General features: G+C 43.5%; 2 protein-coding genes across 2 annotated transcripts in view; both read left to right on the plus strand.

Moving 5' to 3' along the window:
* LOC112243117 (rho GTPase-activating protein 19) lies at window positions 1-12,387 on the plus strand. The gene is made up of 12 exons (XM_042316552.1): window positions 1-132; window positions 2,675-2,961; window positions 3,206-3,286; window positions 4,117-4,326; window positions 4,527-4,753; window positions 6,760-6,846; window positions 7,361-7,426; window positions 8,045-8,248; window positions 8,376-8,492; window positions 8,843-8,956; window positions 9,076-9,174; window positions 9,371-12,387. Exons 1-12 carry the CDS (start codon window positions 89-91, stop codon window positions 9,425-9,427), a joined length of 1,593 nt encoding a protein of 530 aa, XP_042172486.1. The 5' UTR covers window positions 1-88; the 3' UTR covers window positions 9,428-12,387.
* Window positions 12,388-14,114: 1,727 nt separating this feature from the next.
* The window catches only part of LOC112248165 (slit homolog 1 protein-like), a 136,165-nt gene continuing 127,757 nt past the window's right edge, over window positions 14,115-22,522 (plus strand). The window contains 1 exon segment of the mRNA XM_042316551.1: window positions 14,115-14,791. Coding sequence (XP_042172485.1) covers window positions 14,556-14,791 — 236 coding nt within the window. The 5' untranslated portion in view covers window positions 14,115-14,555.

The raw sequence follows: 22,522 nt of genomic DNA on the forward strand, positions 1-22,522 counted from the left end.
ACTGCTCACCCCGCCCGTATTTTATAACCGACCAATCAGAGAGGGAGTGGGCGGAGTCAGGGATACCAGTGGAGGATTCAAACGGAAGATGGCAGCGGATAAAGATTCCAATAAAAATACACAAAACAGAAGGTAAAATAACATGTAAACATTATGTATACAGAATAAACCATGCGCGCACGTAAATAGACTGCGGAGTTGTCGTGAACACTGGCATTTGAATTTGGCTTGCTAGTTTGTCTGACATGCATGTTGTTTTTCAGTGACAGTGAAAGCTAATTGAGCTAGCTAACGTTATTTAGCTACTGTAGCTCTGACAATCAAGTGACGTGTTGTGGCAAAATACAATTTCTGTGCATCACACAGCTACTCTGAACAACAATACGGTGCAGAGCATTTATTTCCGCGCTGTCGCTGAATTACAGCAACACTCCATAGTTAGCTAGCTAGTAGTCGCAAATATAGAGACCACTGCAGTGAGCTGTCATTGGTCGACATCTTTTTGGATGGTCCGGTGAGCGGGGTTTGTTGATTTTAGACCATTCCATTGGTCCTGAAGTGAAATCTCCACTCACCTGAAGCACCAGGCCATGCAAAAGCAACTCTCCACCATTATGCCAAGTCAAGCTGCTCTGAATTGCCAGTGAGTGTGTACTTGTGTGAAAAAGGTGTCTTCAGCTCATTGATCTTCAGACCTATGAGTTCACTGATCTTCAGCACAATGGACCCAAAGTAAAACTCTAGCATGCATAAAAGTTGGTTTTCTCCTGTCTGTCCAACCACTAACCCATTAATCGACGCTAACTACAAAAAGCGCCTATGGACGATAGCATCCTCTGGCCGGAGTAGTATCTTCTGGCCAGAGGAGAAACATAATGAACGTAGCTTTCATTTTCAAATTATTTTCAAAAAGTCCATTACTACACCTTTTTATAGGGTCACGGTTCCCACACGGTTATACAGTGGGGCAAAAAAGTATTTAGTCAGCCACCAATTGTGCAAGTTCTCCCACTTAAAAAGATGAAGCCTGTCATTTTCATCATAGGTACACTTCAACTATGACAGACAAAATTAGAAGAAAAAAATCCAGAAAATCACATTGTAGGATTTTTTTATTAATTAATTTGCAAATTATGGTGGAAAATAAGTATTTGGTCAATAACAAAAGTTTATCTCAATACTTTGTTATATACCCTTTGTTGGCAATGACAGAGGTCAAACGTTTTCTGTAAGTCTTCACAAGGTTTTCACACACTGTTGCTGGTATTTTGGCCCATTCCTCCATGCAGATCCCCTCTAGAGCAGTGATGTTTTGGGGCTGTTGCTGGACAACACGGACTTTCAACTCCCTCCAAAGATTTTCTATGGGGTTGAGATCTGGAGACTGGCTAGGCCACTCCAGGACCTTGAAATGTTTCTTACAAAGCCACTCCTTTGTTGCCCGGGCGGTGTGTTTGGGATCATTGTCATGCTGAAAGACCCAGCCACGTTTCATCTTCAATGCCCTTGCTGATGGAAGGAGGTTTTCACTCAAAATCTCACGATACATGGCCCCATTCATTCTTTCCTTTACATGGATCAGTCGTCCTGGTCCCTTTGCAGAAAAACAGCCCCAAAGCATGATGATTCCACCCCATGCTTCACAGTAGGTATGGTGTTCTTTGGATGCAACTCAGCATTCTTTGTCCTCCAAACACGACGAGTTGAGTTTTTACCAAAAAGTTATATTTTGGTTTCATCTGACCATATGACATTCTCCCAATCTTCTGGATCATCCAAATGCTCGCTAGCAAACTTCAGACGAGCCTGGACATGTACTTGCTTAAGCAGGGGGACACGTCTGGTTCTGCCAGATTTGAGTCCCTGGCGGCGTAGTGTGTTACTGATGGTAGGCTTTGTTACTTTGGTCCCAGCTCTCTGTAGGTCATTCACTAGGTCCCCCCGTGTGGTTCTGGGATTTTTGCTCACCGTTCTTGTGATCATTTTGACCCCACGGGTGAGATCTTGCGTGGAGCCCCAGATTGAGGGAGATTATCAGTGGTCTTGTATGTCTTCCATTTCCTAATAATTGCTCCCACAGTTGATTTCTTCAAACCAAGCTGCTTACCTATTGCAGATTCAGTCTTCCCAGCCTGGTGCAGATCTACAATTTTGTTTCTGGTGTCCTTTGACAGCTCTTTGGTCTTGGCCATAGTGGAGTTTGGAGTGTGACTGTTTGAGGTTGTGGACAGGTGTCTTTTATACTGATAACAAGTTCAAACAGGTGCCATTAATACAGGTAACGAGTGGAGGACAGAGGAAAATACTTTTGGCTGCAACTGTTAAAACAGTCTACAGTAAGTGAAATGATGTTGATGTGATATGAAAGTAGAGGGCTTTATGTTTCTAGAACTGTACCGCAATTGAGAACCGATTCACATTTAGATGGAGTATTTTGCTGTTTTGGCTGCCAGAGCCAATTCGCCTCTAAACAAAACATGTAAGGTCCTTGGACTATAGTAACGTTAGTCTCCTTTAGTCCATTATTGGGCTAGCCAACCACCACACCATCATCATACGTGTGTAAGAGGGAGAGTGCGAGAGTTGGTGCATGTGAGAAAGTCAGTGTAAAGATAAAGCGGTTGTTTAAAGATTTGCCTAGATCTTCAGCATCTGTGTGTGTGTGTTCCATCAGGGGTACGGTGTGTAACGTGGTGATCAGCCAGGATGGAGGGGGATCTTGGGGCGGCAGTGGGGTTGGTGCCCGCCCGCCCGTCATCTTCAACCCAGACTTCTTTGTGGAGAAGCTACGTCACGAGAGACCTGAGGTGTTTCAAGAGCTGGTGCTTAGCAACATCAGCCGCCTCATCGACCTTCCCGGTGCGGAGTTCTCTCTGCTGTTAGGGGACGAGGGAGGGCCCAAGACACCCACAGGGGCCGGAGGGGGATTCTTCCGCTCCTTCAACTTCCTCAAACGTAAAGGTGAGAGAACTGCCATGAAGATCAACCAAGGGTGTCTTCGCCTGGGGTGTGTTCAGCAGGATGCAATGTAGAACAAACATGCATGACTGAAATGTAGAAGAAGGTATCACGATGGCTTTACTCATGGAATTTTTATCTGCAACGTTTGGCTACTGAACGTGGCCCTGGGTGGCAATAATGTTGAATAATAATATAAATGTACAGCAATCAGATTCTCGTCCTTTGGCCGTTGTCATCTTCACAGATAAGGAAGTGGTGTTCGGGACTCCTCTGACAGAGGGAGGCATCGCCCAGATTTACCAGCTCATCGAATACCTCAGCAAGAGTGAGTTGATCATGTTGTTACAGTTCCCATCTGAGGCATGATCCCTGAATGTAATTCTCTCTTCTTTGTCCTGGCATTACAGTAGGAGGCACTCTTTCCTCTGGTCTAAAAAAAGATCCCAATGCCCCAGGGCAGTGATTGGGGACACTACCCTGTGTAGGGTGCCGTCTTTCGGATGTGACGTTAAACGGGTGTACTGGCTCTCTCTGAGGTCATTAAAGATCCCATGACACTTATCGTAAGAGTAGGAGTGTTAACCCTGGTGTCCTGGCTAAATTCCCAATCTGGCCCTCGAACCATCACGGTCACCTAATAATCCCCAGTTTACGATTGGCTCATTCATCCCCCTCCTCTCCCCTGTAACTATTCCCCAGGTCGTTGCTGTAAATGAGAACGTGTTCTCAGTCGACTTACCTGGTAAAATAACAGATAAATCTTATTTTTTTTATTTATTTTTCAGCCTTATCAACTCTATGCAAACGAGATGTGTTGCGCTGCATGAGGCAAATGGTGGTCACACCAGATACTGACTGGTTTTCCATTAAAAATATATATATAATAAAATCATATTTTTTGGAGTGCCGGGAATGATGTGTATCAGCAGTGACCCGCCGCTGCTAAATGACTATTGGAGAAACACTGCTGATTGATTCACTACATATTTGATTTATTGATTGATTCATTGATTGATCAGACTTACATGTTAAGGGCCTGTTCAGGGTGCTAGGTGGTTTATTGACTGTTTGATTGATTGCTGATCACACCTGCAGGTAGAGGGTCTGTTCAGGGTGCTAGGTGGTTTATTGATTGTTTGATTGATTGCTGATCAGACCTGCAGGTAGAGGGTCTGTTCAGGGTGCCAGGTAACAGTGTGCGGCAGCAGGCCCTGAAGGAGCAGCTGAACAGTGGCGCAGACATCGACCTGGAGGCAGGGGGCTTCCACCCCAACGACGTGGCCACCCTCCTCAAGACCTTCCTGGGAGAGCTACCTGAACCCCTCCTCACGCACCAACACTTCCATGCTCACCTCAAAATAGCAGGTACCCCTGTCTGAGGCCCTCCCCACTCTCTCTCCTGTAGCACTTTTTAGTTTTCAAAAACCTACAAAATAAATCACACCCTGGTGCTCAAAAATAAGTGGCATTGATGTTCACCTATACCCCGTGAGACCCATACTGAAGTGTCTTGTGTTCTGTTTCTGTCCCATCTTCCCCTCTTCTCTCTCCCTCTATTCCCCCAGACATGACTCTGTTTGATGAGAAAGGCAACAAGACGTCAGTACCTGATAAGGAGCGTCAGATTGAGGCCTTACAGCTCCTCTTCCTGCTGCTGCCCCAGGCCAACCGCAGCCTCCTCAAACTGATCCTGGACCTGCTCTACCACACCGCCAAGCAGCAGGACAAGAACAAAATGTCTGCCTTCAACCTCGCCCTCATGTTTGCCCCCCACGTCGTGTGGCCCAGAGATGTATGTACAGTAACTCAAATCAAATGTGTTTTATAAAGCCTGATTTTATATCGGCAGTTGACACAAAGTGCCTTACAGATACTCAGCATAAAACCTCAGAGAAAGCAATGCCGAGGCAGAAGCACAGGTCTGAAGCTGGACTGTGCCCATGATCATTTATCATGTGGATCAGAGTTTCCCAAACTCTGTCCTGAGGCTTGTTGTCCTAGCACTGCACAGCTGATTTAGATAATCACAGCTTGACCATGACTTCCTTATTTCAATCAGCTGTGTAGTGCATAATACCTAAATATTCAGACCCTTTGCTATGAGAGTTGAAATTGAGCTCAGGTGCATCCTGTTTCCATTGATCATCCTTGAGATGTTTCTACAACTTGATTGGAGTCCACCTGTGGTAAATTCAATCGATTGGACATGATTTGGAAAGGCATACACCTATCTATATAAGGTCCCACGGTTGACTGTATGTCAGAGCAAAAACAAGCCATGAGGTTAAAGGAATTGTCAGTAGAGCTCTGAGACGACAGGATTGTGTCGAGGCACAGAGCTGGGGAGGGTACCAGGTTCCAACAAAAACACAGTGGTCTTCATCATTCTTAAATGGAAGAATTTTGGAACCACCAAGACTCATGACCAAACTGAGCAGTCAGGGGGTATTGGTCAGGGAAGTGACCAAGAACCCAATGGTCACTCTGACAGAGCTCCAGAGTTCTTCTGTGGAGATGGGATGACCTTCCAGAAGGACAACCATCTCTCGCTTGCAGTTTTCCAAAAGGCACCTAAAGACTCTCAGACCATGAGAAACAAGATTCTCTGGTCTGATAAAACCAAGATTAAACTATTTGGCCTGAATGCCAAGTGTCATGTCTGGAGGAAACCTGGCACCATCCCTATGGTGAATCATGGTGGTGGCAGCATCATGTTGTGGGGATGTTTTTCAGTGGCAGGGACTGGGAGACTAGTCGGGATCGAGAGAAAGATGAACAGAGCAAAGTACAGAGAGATCCTTGATGAAAACCTGCTCCAGAGCACTCAGGACCTCAGAATGGGGCAAAGGTTCACCTTCCAACAGGCAATGACCCTAAGCACACAGCCAAGACAATGCAGGAGTGGCTTTGGGACAAGTCTCTGAATGTCCTTGAGTGGCCCAGGCTTGAACCCGATCAAACATCACTGGAGAGACCTGAAAATAGCTGTTTAGTGACGCTCCCCATCCAACCTGACAGAGCTTGAGAGGATCTGCATGAAGACTGGGAGAAAATTCCCAAATACAGGCGTGCCAAGAATACTTATGTAAATGTGATATTTCTAGGCGGGGTTTATTTACACATTTCCCAAGATTTCTAAAAGCTTGTTTTTTTCTTAGGCATTAATTAATTTTATTTTTAATAAGGCTGTCGTGTATTTATTTTGTTTGAAAAGGTCAAGGGGTCTGAATACTTTCCAAATGCACCGTATGTAAGTACTGTACACTGTTAAATATAGGCTATACTGTCCTGTAGTCATGACGATTGATTCACTTGGCTTGCCTAGTAGAACCTCAGACATACACACTGGCCCAGAAATGTGTTCTGTGCTCAGTGTTCTGTTCGGGTACAGTCTATCCTCACAATGCACTGTGTTATGAATTGTAGGATCAGGAATGTGATAAAATAAAAATGCATTAAATTTCGATGTGAATAGAAATAATTAGGTGGGTGGTTATATTTGTCCTATTTCACACATGTAGTGTTACGCATGTATGAATTAGAGTTATGTATTTGTTTTGCATACCCCCCCCCCTCCCCGAGACCCTCGGAGAGTGGGGGTCATGGCCAGGGTCTGCCATTATCAACGGTGACCCTGGAGCAATTAGGGCTAAGTGCCTTACTCGAGGCATATCAACACATTTTTCACTTTGTCGACTCTGGGATTTTTCAGTTACTGGCCCAACGCTCGAACCACTAGGCTGCCTCTGACTGATTGATTTTCATTCTTCTACAGTAATTTGTGTGTGTTTCATCCAGATGGTGGCCAGTGACCTCCAGGAGAATCTGAAGAAGCTTAACAACGGCATGGCCTTCCTCATCAAACACTCCCAGAAACTATTCAGGGTCAGAGAGACTAACTTCACACTCTTGGCCAGTTTCCCAACCCAGAATAAGCCTAGTCCAGAGGGGGACTTTCTATAAAGCAGGATCAAAGAGTTAGCCAGCTAACTTGCCTAAATATTCTGTTAACTTTTTATTTTTTGAAAGATCATCTTGAAATGAACATGGTCTAATTGATTCGACAAACAAAAACACATATCTAAGTTTAGCTTTTCTTTCTTTTTTTAAAACTAGAAAATCTGTAGTTATTTCTGGTTGGTTTTCAAAATTTCCTGGCTAACTCATTAATCCTGCTTTGTACTATGCCACACTGGGCTAAAACACTCCATTGAAAACACTTCATACTATTGGCTTCAACTGTGTCTGGGAAACCGGCCCAGTTGTCAGTGTTATTTTATAAGGTCTGTGGAACATGGGCTACAATAAGGTAATGATTTGTGTCAAGCACAGAAGAGAAACAGAATCATTATTTTTAGTGTGTTGTGATGGATACTTAAGTGTGTGTGTCTCCACTCAGGCTCCTATGTACATGAGGGAGCATGCCAGAATGCACTTCACAGGATCTAAGACCCTGCAGACCAAGGTTAGTAGTAGGACTCTTTCACCTGCTGGGTTTACATAATCTATGCCATTAAAGGATGTTGCACTTCTCTCAAACAAAGGACCATATTAGATCAAACTGGAGCAAGTATTCATGAAGAGTCTCAAAGCAGGAGTGCTGATCGAGGTTCAGATCCTCCCCCTTTCCATTCATTATAATCTGCAAGGCCAAACTGATCCTAGATCAGCACTCCTCTGAGATGCTTTATGAATACAGGCCCTGTATAGGTGTAAGCATCCCAGTTTACCAGAAGGCTAGGTGGCGCTTTTGCCCAACTTGTTTACACCTTTCTAGTCTTTTCAGATCTACCAGGGCCTATTTCAGTTAGGCGCTAGGTGCTAGAAATGTCTAGCTGTGGTTTGGACTTGTCTAGCTGCGGTTTGGACTTGTCTAGCTGCGGTTTGGACTTGTCTAGCTGTGGTTTAGGGGCGTAGATCAACCTAATCTCCCTCTAAGCTGAAATAGGTTCTGTCCCGTGTGGCACCCTATTCCCTTTATAGTGCATTACTTTATATAGGGAATAGGGTGCCATTTGGTATGTATCCATAGACTCGTGTTGTGATAGAAACTAATAGCTCCTTTCTCACCCCCCTCCCTCAGGATGATATTGACCTGTTATCTGTGACTGGTTTCCCTGCCCCTGTTCCCTGGAAGAGGTGTTGTGCTGACCCGTCTCAGTACCTGTCCCCCTCCTCGTCGTCCCAGGGCCAGCAGCACCATACGGAGGAGTCCCTGAAGGAGCTGTTCAGACACGTCCATGACAACATGCCCAACTCTGCCAAGAAGAAGAAACTCCTACGACAGGTACTCACTGCAGGACTGCTTCTTAATATTCTCTGTCCTCGTCTCCATATTCCATACGAGGCAGATTTGACATTTCATGTAGAAATCCTGTCTCTTCATCCTACATCTCTTTCTCCTCCTCCTGCAGCTTGCTAAACAGACCACCCCCGGCCTGGCCCCAGGGACACCCATCAACAACTATCAGCCCCCCCCGGCCCAGAGCAAGAAACACCCCCGCTCCCGCTCCTTCGGTGGATTCATCAAGGTGTCATTGTGTTTATGTGTATTTCACTTACAAGTGTAATATCCAATCAACATACTTTGTTGATGTATTTTGTAAATGTGTTACTTTGTATCCAATTTAGTATGTTGTAGTCACCATCTGCTACATCATAACTGTTCTGTCTATTGTATATGAGGATCTTTAAGGACAATTCCTCCCCTTTTCAACCTCCTATTCATTATGCCAAGCACCACCAGTGAAAACAGGCATTTCTATGGATTAAAAAGTTATCTATGACATTATCAACAAAAATATTTCCTGGTAAAGTGAAGGTTAAATAACTGTTCTGTCAACTGTCCTACCCTCCTGATCAAATGAACCAATGAAAACAGAGGAGACATAAGGGGGACCAACAGGCGTTGGAGAGGAGGGGCAGACAGATCTCCCCGGAGATGGTTGCTGCGGCTATGGGACGGCTGGGAAAGGAGAACGTCGTCCTGCAGTCGGTGAGCGACATTGACAGACAAGGAGACCACAGAAACACACTCCCTTGTCCACAGCTTCCTTGTTTTTTCTAGATGTTCATAGTTTGTGTGTGTGCGTGTGTGTGTGTGTGTGTCTCCAGGGGAACAGTCCGGTGACAGTGAATAATAGTACTCCAGTCGGGGTCAAGGCCTCTGACAGCATGGCCCTCAATAGAGAGAGGGGACTCAAACTATCAAAGGTATGAGGCTTTTGGATTGATAACATGGCAATTCCCACTTTTTCTATAGACATTTACATGTGTTTTTGCGTATGTTGTATGTCTTTCCTGATACACTTCAATGTCATCATTCAACATTACAATACAGCCACATCTTGTCCCATGTCTCATTCAACTTCTTTCTCTTTTTTTCCTTGTTCTCTCCGTCTCCCTCCAGGACTCTCCATCCATCTCCAGAATGTGTTTATCTCCCTCCCTAGAAACGTCGATGTAGAGGATTGGTACTAGCAACACTGGACTTGGTTTTTTGTTGTCCTTTTTTTCTTCTTTTATCAAGTAAACTATATTGTAACTTTCTAAATCTGTGACGAATACAACATTAGTCCCCAGCCAGACATGGGTTGCATCCCAATAATCTCTTCTTTCTCCTGAAGTGTGCACTTGTTCACTTCCCTCAATGGGTTTGAAAGGAAATGACTGGAATACCTATATGGAAACTCCTTCTAGCCCATGCCTACACAATCCAAGACTTTTACATTGTGTGGGGAGTAGTGAATGAGTGCACACTTCAGGGGGAGAGATTATTGGGACGTTACCCAGGAAAGTACAAGACCAACTCTGTTAAGTGTGGAGGCAGGGACAGAAGGGAGCTTTTTTTGGTCTGTTTGGGGTCTGGGTGCCACTCATAACTTGAAACAGTTTTGTCAGACACTTTTACAGTTGTCCACTAGCTGAGCCTACATAGATACTTTTATAGTTGACCACCAGCTGAGCCTACATAGATACTTTTACAGTTGACCACTAGCTGAGCCTACATAGATACTTTTATAGTTGACCACCAGCTGAGCCTACGTAGATACTTTTATAGTTGACCACTAGCTGAGCCTACATAGATACTTTTATAGTTGACCACCAGCTGAGCCTACATAGATACTTTTATAGTTGACCACCAGCTGAGCCTACATAGATACTTTTACATTTGTCCGCTAGCTAGCTGAGCCTACATTGTACTATATGTAAGTATCTTGTTTGTGTTTTCTGAATCTGGTGTTTGTACTACTCATCTGAAAATGTGGTTCTAATTTTACTAATATTTTAAGTCCCAAATGGTTGCCCTACACACACAGCACACTGATGGGATGATTATATCCTCCTACAAAATGCTGATTAGCACCAGTCACATTCGTCTGGGGCCTGTTCCAAAAAGCTTGATCAATGAGTTAGCCAGCAAACTGACCCAAATTGCTTGAAATGGTTTGAAATGACTCTACAGCAACAACAGAAACAACTATTATACAAATGTAGATTATTTTAATCAACCAGGAAATCAAGAGATATGAGGCAAAGGCTGTTAATCAAAGTTAGCTGTCTGATGTATTAACCCTGCTTTCTGGAATACCCCACAGCTCTTATGGTGTCTAAAGGCCAGTGGGTTTACTGATACTGTCTGTTAGCTCAAATGAAGCCCCTGTTCCCTATATAGTGGACTATTGGCCAAAAGTAGTGCACTACACTTTATAGTAGTGCATGTGGTGGTGTTGGAGAAACACTGGCTCAGGGTTTTCTTGAATCTATATCATACAAATACAGGTCGATACATATTGGATGATGATGAACACATACGAGCTGAACAAACCAACCTTTCTGTAATGGTATTCATGTTTGGGAGAGATGTAGGTAGGGCTTCATTTTGGGATGACTATTTATTTTTATTGTCTGAGATTTGTGTATTAACTGATTGAACTCCTCAATGTGTACAATGTCATATTTCACCTGCCTGGTTTGGCCTTTTGAGGTTTGATAGTACAATGATGTGATTATTATAATTTTATTTTTTGAACTGGAATGGGATTTGGGTGGATATTGGTTGGGACGCTAACGTTGTTGAAAGATTTTCTGGAAGTCTGAGATGGTTTTTGCTTTGTTGGAGAGGGACATTTGTAGTGACGGTGTCGATAGGGGATTCTCTTACAGTACCTTCAGTGTTGCCCAGTCTGATACAAGTCTTTATTGAGCGTGAATTGGGACATTTTGTTCTGGGTCATGTTCATTAGGCACCAAATAGAACAGGACGGATTCAAACTGGGAGGGACTACCTGGACTTTGTCCAATAAGGAACCCTTATTTTCACTTTCCGTTGCAGAATGTTTTGAAAAGATTTTGTAGTGTACCTTAATGAACATGACATGACGTTGGTTTTAATGGGGCTGTTTTTAGAGGAAGTGTTAATGGGGAATGTGTGAGAATGGCTTTGTGCTAAGTTTTAAAGAGTTGGGGCTGTTTTTTCTACACATGAAATGAAAGACACTAGAAGCTTGTGCTGAGGTCATCAAGATGGATTGTTTTTTTTACTCTTGTTATTTTATCTGTGCTGGTCAAGTAGTCTACCTATTTTACTTGTTAGTTTGTCCCCGCTTTTCTCTCTGTTACCTGAAGGGTTTCAGCCAATCAAGGCCCAACACATTTTTTATGTGTCATTTTGAAAAGCTGAAGGGTCACCTGGCCATTAGTGGTTGATACACACTGGGTCTTGCTGGAAACCGTTTTGCTAATGTGCGATCATCTTTATGATGTGAGTCAGTTCTAGATTACATGATACAACATGTGGGCGTTATCTTTTAATCTCCTTATTATTGTGTTAATGTGTGTATGTTGAAAGTCTTTGGTTTTGTCAGCCAATGTTGACCATGGTCTTAAATGTTGACACATCAACTGTACAGTACTACTTGTTTATTTTTGTTCATTCTGCCCTGTTGTCTGTCCCAAATGGCACCCTATTCCCTTTATAGTGCACTACTTTAGAACAGGGCCCTATTCACTATATAGTGCACTACTTTAGACCAGGGCCCTCTTCCCTATATAGTGCACTACTTTAGAACAGGGCCCTATTCCCTATATAGTGCACTACTTTGGAGCAGAGCTCTGTGCCCTGGTCAGAAGTAGTGCACTACATAGGGTGCAATTTGAGATGTAGACATGGCGTTACATTAATGTCTACTAAAATAGACATAGTATACTGTAATCTCACATTGCTGCCTAGATTTACTACCATGCATCTTCCTCTTTTCATATAAACCTGTTACCAGTCAGTGTCTTTTAATGTAAGGACATTTTAGCCTACCTTCACCTGTTGTGTTTTTTTGTTGTGTAAAATAAGATGTTTGTTTTTATTACCTTGTCAAATAGATGCATTGATTTACTACTGGTGCTATGGATTAAAACTATTTTTCTACATGTGGAAAGTCTCACTGCAGAACATAAAATGTTACATACACTGCTGCACTTTTCTTAAACATCCACTAGGTGGCATTCCGAGTCATTGACTAAGGACGCTGTGTGGTGCTAAGGCATAGACCGAAACGTGTACCCAGGGGGGACCCAGGACAGAGTTTGGGAAACCCTGCTATAGACCACTACATACTTATTGAGTGTGTTATGTATGCAGTTTAAATGCAGTCTACTCTTAAATAGGCCGTTTTTGAAAGAATATGAAGTATGATTTCACCTGCCCAGCTGTCACGGAAGTCAAGTTTCCATTGCCTTGTCTGTTTAAAAAGCACATGCAATTGAAGGAGTAATTTATAGCAGCTTTAGCCTATATTCTTGATATTTTGTAGTATAGGCCTATCCTGTTCTTGTTTGGGGTAGGTTAATATCAGAAGCAATTGATATTCCAGGGAACCACCTCCCTATGTATGTAATTATCTCATAACGGGCTATAATGTAAACATTGGCTTCATAGTCCTGATGATTTTTCCGCAGACGCCCCACGCGTATTTGACTACCGCAGGCGCGCGGTGCCATTGATATTGCCGTTTTCGTAATTGTTCATTGTAGAAATTGAGCGTTTTTTCTTAATTCCAACCTGTCTCTTCGATTCACCGTTAACTCTGCCGAGCGAAGCGGAAACGCAGTAAGATTGAACCTAGCGCACATCAAGGCTCTCTGCGCGCTCTACCTTGCGCCCCTTGGCGTCGCATCTGCTCCCCTTCCAGCGCGCGATCAATTCAGACGCGCCTCTGATGAAATGAAAAGCGAGCCACCGGCGTCCCCGCGCACTCAGAAACCTAATTTGTATTAGGAGCTCAAACGGGGGTCCTTCCCGGGCATGTAAACATCGAGGTTCTCTCTTTGTTGTCGGTCTGGGTGCAGTGACTCATTCTATTCATCATGCACAATAGAGCCGCTGTGGCGCGTTTTCCCCGCGGCCAGTTTGTATTCGATAAAGTTTACTGTGTTTGTTTATGCGTGTGAGAGGAGAGTAGCCTTGTGAAATCAAACAAACTACAGATCATGGGAGGGACTAACATAATAGAGAATTCCATGCTAGAGAAAAAGACAATCCTATATGTAATTTTGAATTCTAGAGGGTTTGGTATCTGGTAGTTATATACACACTAAATTAAAAACCTCTCCCCTAATTTGAATTTCAAAGACTCATGATCATTATTCTGAATTAAAAGCAGGCTCTTTGTCCAGCAGGGAGCATCCATTGGTGCCAGTCAAAAGAAGCCGACCACTTTCCAATCCTGCAATACAGTAACTAAATACAGTAATACAAATCATTTATACAGTTAACTACATGAAACGTTTATCGAAGCCACCATTCCATGGTAGAGGAAAAATAGAGATAATTGAGAGAGTAGGGTATTCCCCCCTCTACATCCAGGCCCATGCAGCCTCGGGCTGTGTTCCCCCCCAGGGGAGGAGACCAAAAGCGGGCAGCACAGGAAGGGAGAGAGGCTACTGTCACTGGAAGTGGCTCTCACTACTACTGCTGCTGCCAGGAGAGAGAGAATGGATGTGAGTTCACACAGGGTTCTGGGAGGTGTGTGCCTGTGTGTGTGTGGCTTGGGGGGGTGTTGTGTGGGAGGAGTCTCTCAGCTATTATTTGTAGAACCTTTTGATGGATGATTGCTGAGAGAGAGGGAGGGTAAGAGTCCTTTTTTTTGGTCGTTCACTGTTCCCTCTTCTACAGGCAGAGAGCACAATGAGTCAATGAAAGCTGAAGGGAAGAGGAGTACTGTACAGCAGAGAGGAGAGAGAGAGGGAGCAGAACCAAGAAGACGAGAGCACGAGAGGGAGATAGAAAGAAGGAAAGCATTTTGGACAGAGGTCTGAACCAGATAATAAAGAGAACGTCTGGTTTTAAAGCCAGGCTGGGATGAAGTATCAGTGACCGGTCATCTGAGGACTGACTACTTCACCTCTCTCTTTCTACAAGGTGGTTTTCTGATCTTCCCTTTTCCGTTAGGAACATTTGGACCATTTTCAACCCTCCACTTGGTCTCTGGTCAGGGGATCTTGCTAGCCGCAGTAACCCAGGTCTCTGGAGCCCTGAGTGGGGTTGAGGTAGAGGAGCCTTGTCTCTGGTTGCTGGTGCTTTGGGGCTGGAGGAGAGGATGGACATGCCAAGGAGATCCATGGCTGGAGCCGGGTCAGGGGGCTGTGGACCCAGGCTAGACCACGTTGGGGTGGCCCGGGCTGGGTTGTGGCTGCTGCTGTGGGGGTGCCTGCTGGGGGCTGGCGGGGTGGAGGCATGCCCTTCTCTGTGTACCTGTGTGGGAGCCACGGTGGACTGCCATGGCCTGGGGGTCCGGAACATCCCCAAGAATATCCCCAGGAGCACAGAGAGACTGTGAGTACTGGCGGGGTGTGTGTGTTCCTCTGTTTATGAGCGTGTCGTAGTGTGTGTAACAAACTATCAATGTGACTTATTGCCTGTGTGTGTGTGGGTTCCTGTGTGGCATATCATGTCATGGTGTATGCCAGTCTGGTTAACTTCAAACACACTCAGCTCAGGGTTGTAACAATACCAGTGCCTTTCCACTTGACCCCTTGTCCCTTATATAGTCAGCATCCCAAATTGCACTCTATTCCCTATTTAGTGCACTACTTTTGACCAGACTCTCTACTATAGTCTACATCACCAGTAATATCCAGCTACAGACTCTCTATAGTCTACAACACCAGTAATATCCAGCTAGAGACTCTCTCTATAGTCTACAACACCAGTAATATCCAGCTAGAGACTCTCTACTATAGTCTACAACACCAGTAATATCCAGCTAGAGACTCTCTACTATAGTCTACAACACCAGTAATATCCAGCTAGAGACTCTCTCCTATAGTCTACAACACCAGTAATATCCAGCTACAGACTCTCTACTATAGTCTACAACACCAGTAATATCCAGCTAGAGACTCTCTACTATAGTCTACAACACCAGTAATATCCAGCTAGAGACTCTCTACTATAGTCTACAACACCAGTAATATCCAGCTAGAGACTCTCTACTATAGTCTACAACACCAGTAATATCCAGCTAGAGAGACTCTCTCTACTATAGTCTACAACACCAGTAATATCCAGCTAGAGACTCTCTATAGTCTACAACACTATAGTCTACAACACCAGTAATATCCAGCTAGAGACTCTCTACTATAGTCTACAACACCAGTAATATCCAGCTAGAGACTCTCTACTATAGTCTACAACACCAGTAATATCCAGCTAGAGACTCTCTCTACTATAGTCTACAACACCAGTAATATCCATAGAGATCTACAGTCTACAACACCAGTAATATCCAGCTAGAGACTCTCTACTATAGTCTACAACACCAGTAATATCCAGCTAGAGACTCTCTACTATAGTCTACAACACCAGTAATATCCAGCTAGAGACTCTCTACTATAGTCTACACAACACCAGTAATATCCAGCAGCTAGTCTACAACACCAGACTCTCTACTATAGTCTACAACACCAGTAATATCCAGCTAGAGACTCTCTACTATAGTCTACAACACCAGTAATATCCAGCTAGAGACTCTCTCTCTATAGTCTACAACACCTATAGTCTACAACACCAGTAATATCCAGCTAGAGACTCTCTACTATAGTCTACAACACCAGTAATATCCAGCTAGAGACTCTCTACTATAGTCTACAACACCAGTAATATCCAGCTAGTGACTCTCTACTATAGTCTACAACACCAGTAATATCCAGCTAGAGACTCTCTACTATAGTCTACAACACCAGTAATATCCAGCTAGAGACTCTCTACTATAGTCTACAACACCAGTAATATCCAGCTAGAGACTCTCTACTATAGTCTACAACACCAGTAATATCCAGCTAGAGACTCTCTACTATAGTCTACAACACCAGTAATATCCAGCTAGAGACTCTCTATAGTCTACAACACCAGTAATATCCAGCTAGTGACTCTCTACTATAGTCTACAACACCAGTAATATCCAGCTAGTGACTCTCTCTACTATAGCCTACTACACCAGTAATATCCAGCTAGTGACTCTCTACTATAGTCTACAACACCAGTAATATCCAGCTAGAGACTCTCTACTATAGTCTACAACACCAGTAATATCCAGCTAGAGACTCTCTCTACTATAGTCTACAACACCAGTAATATCCAGCTAGAGACTCTCTACTATAGTCTACAACACCAGTAATATCCAGCTAGAGACTCTCTATAGTCTACAATACCAGTAATATCCAGCTAGTGACTCTCTCTACTATAGTCTACAACACCAGTAATATCCAGCTAGTGACTCTCTACTATAGTCTACAACACCAGTAATATCCAGCTAGAGACTCTCTATAGTCTACAACACCAGTAATATCCAGCTAGAGACTCTCTATAGTCTACAATACCAGTAATATCCCAGCTAGTGAGCTCTCTCTACTATAGTCTACAACACCAGTAATATCCAGCTAGTGACTCTCTCTACTATAGTCTACAACACCAGTAATATCCAGCTAGAGAGTCTACAACACCAGTAATATCCAGCTAGAGACTATAGTCTACAACACCAGTAATATCCAGCTAGAGACTCTCTCTATAGTCTACAACACCAGTAATATCCAGCTAGAGACTCTCTACTATAGTCTACAACACCAGTAATATCCAGCTAGAGACTCTCTCTACTATAGTCTACAACACCAGTAATATCCAGCTAGAGACTCTCTACTATAGTCTACAACACCAGTAATATCCAGCTAGACACTCTCTACTATAGTCTACAACACCAGTAATATCCAGCTAGAGACTCTCTACTATAGTCTACAACACCAGTAATATCCAGCTAGAGACTCTCTACTATAGTCTACAACACCAGTAATATCCAGCTAGAGACTCTCTACTATAGTCTACAACACCAGTAATATCCAGCTAGAGACTCTCTACTATAGTCTACAACACCAGTAATATCCAGCTAGTCTACAACACCAGACTCTCTACTATAGTCTACAACACCAGTAATATCCAGCTAGAGACTCTCTACTATAGTCTACAACACCAGTAATATCCAGCTAGAGACTCTCTACTATAGTCTACAACACCAGTAATATCCAGCTAGAGACTCTCTACTATAGTCTACAACACCAGTAATATCCAGCTAGAGTCTACAACACCAGTAATATCCAGCTAGAGACTCTACTATAGTCTACAACACCAGTAATATCCAGCTAGAGACTCTCTACTATAGTCTACAACACCAGTAATATCCAGCTAGAGACTCTCTACTATAGTCTACAACACCAGTAATATCCAGCTAGAGACTACTCTCTCCACTATAGTCTACAACACCAGTAATATCCAGCTAGAGACTCTCTACTATAGTCTACAACACCAGTAATATCCAGCTAGAGACTCTCTACTATAGTCTACAACACCAGTAATATCCAGCTAGAGACTCTCTACTATAGTCTACAACACCAGTAACATCCAGCTAGTGACTCTCTACTATAGTCTACAACACCAGTAATATCCAGCTAGAGACTCTCTCTACTATAGTCTACAACACCAGTAATATCCAGCTAGAGACTCTCTACTATAGTCTACAGTCTACAACACCAGTAATATCCAGCTAGAGACTCTCTCTATAGTCTACAACACCAGTAATATCCATAGAGAGTCTACAACACCAGTAATATCCAGCTAGACTCTCTCTACTATAGACTCTCTACTATAGTCTACAACACCAGTAATATCCAGCTAGAGACTCTCTACTATAGTCTACAACACCAGTAATATCCAGCTAGACTCTCTCTACTATAGTCTACAACACCAGTAATATCCAGCTAGACTCTCTACTATAGTCTACAACACCAGTAATATCCAGCTAGACTCTCTACTATAGTCTACAACACCAGTAATATCCAGCTAGAGACTCTACTATAGTCTACAACACCAGTAATATCCAGCTAGAGACTCTCTCTATAGTCTACAACACCAGTAATATCCAGCTAGAGACTCTCTACAACACCTATAGTCTACAACACCAGTAATATCCAGCTAGAGACTCTCTACTATAGTCTACAACACCAGTAATATCCAGCTAGAGACTCTCTACTATAGTCTACAACACCAGTAATATCCAGCTAGAGACTCTACTATAGTCTACAACACCTCCAGCTAGAGACTCTCTCTACTATAGTCTACAACACCAGTAATATCCAGCTAGAGACTCTCTACTATAGTCTACAACACCAGTAATATCCAGCTAGAGACTCTCTACTATAGTCTACAACACCAGTAATATCCAGCTAGAGTCACCCCATGTACTGTGCAGATAGTCAACCCCTTGTGCAGGGGTTCTCCAACCTCTCCTCAGGGACCCCCAAGTCGTTCCTTGTTTTTTTAAATCTATTCCAGAGCACCGCTGATTCAACTAATCATCAGACCGTCGACTAGGTAAATCAGGTGAGATAGTTCAGGGCTACAACAGAAGGGTGAAACGTCTGAGGGTCCGTGAGGAGAGGTTGGAGAACCACTGCCCTAGTGCACTTACTCAATGCCCACCAATCACACTAGCTGAACACACAATCAGTACTTTCTTAGCCACGATCGGGCTCAGACAGGCTCATTCCTCTCTCTGTGTCACTCTCACTCACTCACTCTCTCCCCCTCCTTCTGTGTGTTTGTTTGTGTCCCTCTTGGTGTGTGTGAGGGTTGGGATCTTGGGGAGGCTTAACATCATGTACTGTCTATCTCAGGTCTGGAGTGCATGTGTGTGAATTATTAATGGTCCCAGGGGGCAGTATGTGTCTGTGGGTCAGTGAAGCCTCTGAGTGGGTATTCTAGACACAGTGCCCTATTCCTCTCTCTGTAGAGGAATCACAACAATGATGATGTCATAGTGTGGTGACTGTATTCCAGAGGTTCTTCATCCCGGGGGTCGCATTTTAGTTTTTCCGCTAGCACCACTATACATCTGATTCCACGAATCAGAGGTTTGATGATGAGTTGATTCGTGGAATCAGATGTGTAGTGCTAGTGGAAAACCAAAACGATCTGCCCCCCGTTGTGTACCCGGGACCAGGATTCAGAAACACTGATGTGTTGTTCAGTGATACAGTAGCTGACCTGTGTCAGATACAAACACTTCTGCCTGTCCTTGTCAAGCCATGCATGAGGACCTGACCCACTAGACTACAGTCAGAGGAGGTTAGACTATGTGCCGGTGTCACTGTGGTCTCTAAGGGGGTTGGTGATCCAGCTACAAGATATCCCCTAATACAGTAGCTCAGTACATCCACGACAACCATAGTCATGTCATTGTCTGATAGAGTTGGTTCAATCTCCAACAGAACTGAACCAGGGTTCATCTAGCAGTGCTGATCAAGGATCAGGTTTCAATTCTTATTCATTATGACCTGAAAAGCCAAACTGATCCTAGATCAGCAGTCTTGTTGTGAGAAGCATTGTGAATACGGGTCAGTCTAGTAGTAGTAGTAGGTCATTACAGGGTGGGGTGTGTTAAACCTCTTGTCTGATAATTAGCATGTCAAGTGTGAAGTGATCTGTGTGTCAGGGAGGTAGATTGGGAACACACACACACTAACTCTCTCTCCTTCTCTCTCTCTCACACACACACACACACACACACACACACACACACACACACAGAGTGTGTATTCCCGTGGGGTCCCGGGGCAATAAGAGGGTGATTCATCATGGTAACTCCACCAGTCAAACAATATTCCTCCCCACTCCCTGGGGTATTGTCAAGGCAACGGTGAAAAATGGCTAACGCCTTGGGCTCCCGGGAACCGTTATTTGAGTGGGGTGGGATGGAGTGAGGGGGGACAATATTGTCCATACCAGCCGGCAATATGCTTCCAACTTTGAACAAAGCAGTGCTGACAACAAAAGGCTGGTTTGATTTGAAATGGGACCTAAACTGAACCTTATTGTGGGGTTCAAGTGGGGTAGATATTATAGAGGGTTGGTATTGTGGGGTAGATATTATAGAAGGTTGGTATTGTGAGGTTCAAGTGGGGTAGATACTATAGAGGGTTGGTATTGTGGTGTTCAAGTGGGGTAGATATTATAGAGGGTTGGTATTGTGGTGTTCAAGTGGGGTAGATATTATAGAGGGTTGGTATTGTAGTCAGACATGCAAAACAGAATGACACATCTACTGTCATTTAGAAATATATCTAACTATTACACACACATTTATTTGAGCAGAACTTCATTTTGTCAGTGGCTTTCCCTGACTACTGTAGGGCTTTCCCTGACTACTGTAGGACTATCCCAGTGTGTCTACTGTGGGACTATCCCAGTGTGTCTACTGTGGGACTATCCCAGTGTGACTATCCCAGTGTGTCTACTGTGGGACTATACCAGTGTGTCTACTGTGGGACTATCCCAGTGTGTCTACTGTGGGACTATCCCAGTGTGTCTACTGTGGGACTATCCCAGTGTGTCTACTGTGGGACTATCCCAGTGTGTCTACTGTGGGACTATCCCAGTGTGTCTGCTGTAGGTTTTTGGCCATTTTCTATAAAGTGGGACCATTTCTCTCTACCTTTTGTTAAGGACTACAGTATTATTAACAGAGAGTGTCTGATCTAGCTAATGGGATTTATTGTATTGTGTGTGTGGACACCAGCTTGTTGTCATGTCATTAAGAGGTCAGAGGTCATGGACCGCCACTCTGAGTCTGAGACTTGGACCCCTGTCCTTCTCCACTATGGGAAACTTAAATAAATCCCTCCGGTTTGTGTGTGTGTTCGGTGTCAGAGAAGGGAATCTCTGTTCAGCTCCTGGAAGTTTAAACCCAAACACATCTCTGCAAGGCTTGGAGCCTCCGGCGGCGGTCACACACACCAGACGGAAAACACACACTGTGTGTTTATGTACAGTATGTGTGTGTGTCTATGTTTCTGTAGTGACTCTGAGATGTCTCTGTGTCTTTTATTTATCTGTCTGTTTTTCTGATGTATAGACACTTGGCTCTCTCTGTGTGTTCATACATGTGCATTTGTGTGTTTGAGTTTGGGTGTTAATTTAGGGGCTAGAAGTGATGTTAGTATGTGTTATTTGGTTTGGGTGTTCATTTAGGGGCTAGAAGTGATGTTAGTATGTGTTATTTGGTTTGGGTGTTCATTTAGGGGCTAGAAGTGATGTTAGTATGTGTTATTTAGTTTGGGTGTTCATTTAGGGGCCAGAAGTGATGTTAGTATGTGTTATTTAGTTTGGGTGTTCATTTAGGGGCCAGAAGTGATGTTAGTATGTGTTATTTAGTTTGGGTGTTCATTTAGGGGCCAGAAGTGATGTTAGTATGTGTTATTTAGTTTGGGTGTTCATTTAGGGGCTAGAAGTGATGTTAGTATGTGTTATTTGGTTTGGGTGTTCATTTAGGGGCCAGAAGTGATGTTAGTATGTGTTATTTAGTTTGGGTGTTCATTTAGGGGCCAGAAGTGATGTTAGTATGTGTTATTTAGTTTGGGTGTTCATTTAGGGGCCAGAAGTGATGTTAGTATGTGTTATTTAGTTTGGGTGTTCATTTAGGGGCTAGAAGTGATGTTAGTATGTGTTATTTAGTTTGGGTGTTCATTTAGGGGCTAGAAGTGATGTTAGTATGTGTTATTTAGTTTGGGTGTTCATTTAGGGGCTAGAAGAAAACACACACTGTGATGTTAGTATGTGTTATTTAGTTTGGGTGTTCATTTAGGGGCCAGAAGTGATGTTAGTATGTGTTATTTAGTTTGGGTGTTCATTTAGGGGCTAGAAGTGATGTTAGTATGTGTTATTTAGTTTGGGTGTTCATTTAGGGGCTAGAAGTGATGTTAGTATGTGTTATTTGGTTTGGGTGTTCATTTAGGGGCCAGAAGTGATGTTAGTATGTGTTATTTAGTTTGGGTGTTCATTTAGGGGCTAGAAGTGATGTTAGTATGTGTTATTTGGTTTGGGTGTTCATTTAGGGGCCAGAAGTGATGTTAGTATGTGTTATTTAGTTTGGGTGTTCATTTAGGGGCTAGAAGTGATGTTAGTATGTGTTATTTGGTTTGGGTGTTCATTTAGGGGCCAGAAGTGATGTTAGTATGTGTT

This window comes from Oncorhynchus tshawytscha, unplaced genomic scaffold (genome assembly GCF_018296145.1).
Source record: "Oncorhynchus tshawytscha isolate Ot180627B unplaced genomic scaffold, Otsh_v2.0 Un_contig_6405_pilon_pilon, whole genome shotgun sequence".
Classification (NCBI taxonomy): Eukaryota; Metazoa; Chordata; class Actinopteri; order Salmoniformes; family Salmonidae; genus Oncorhynchus; species Oncorhynchus tshawytscha.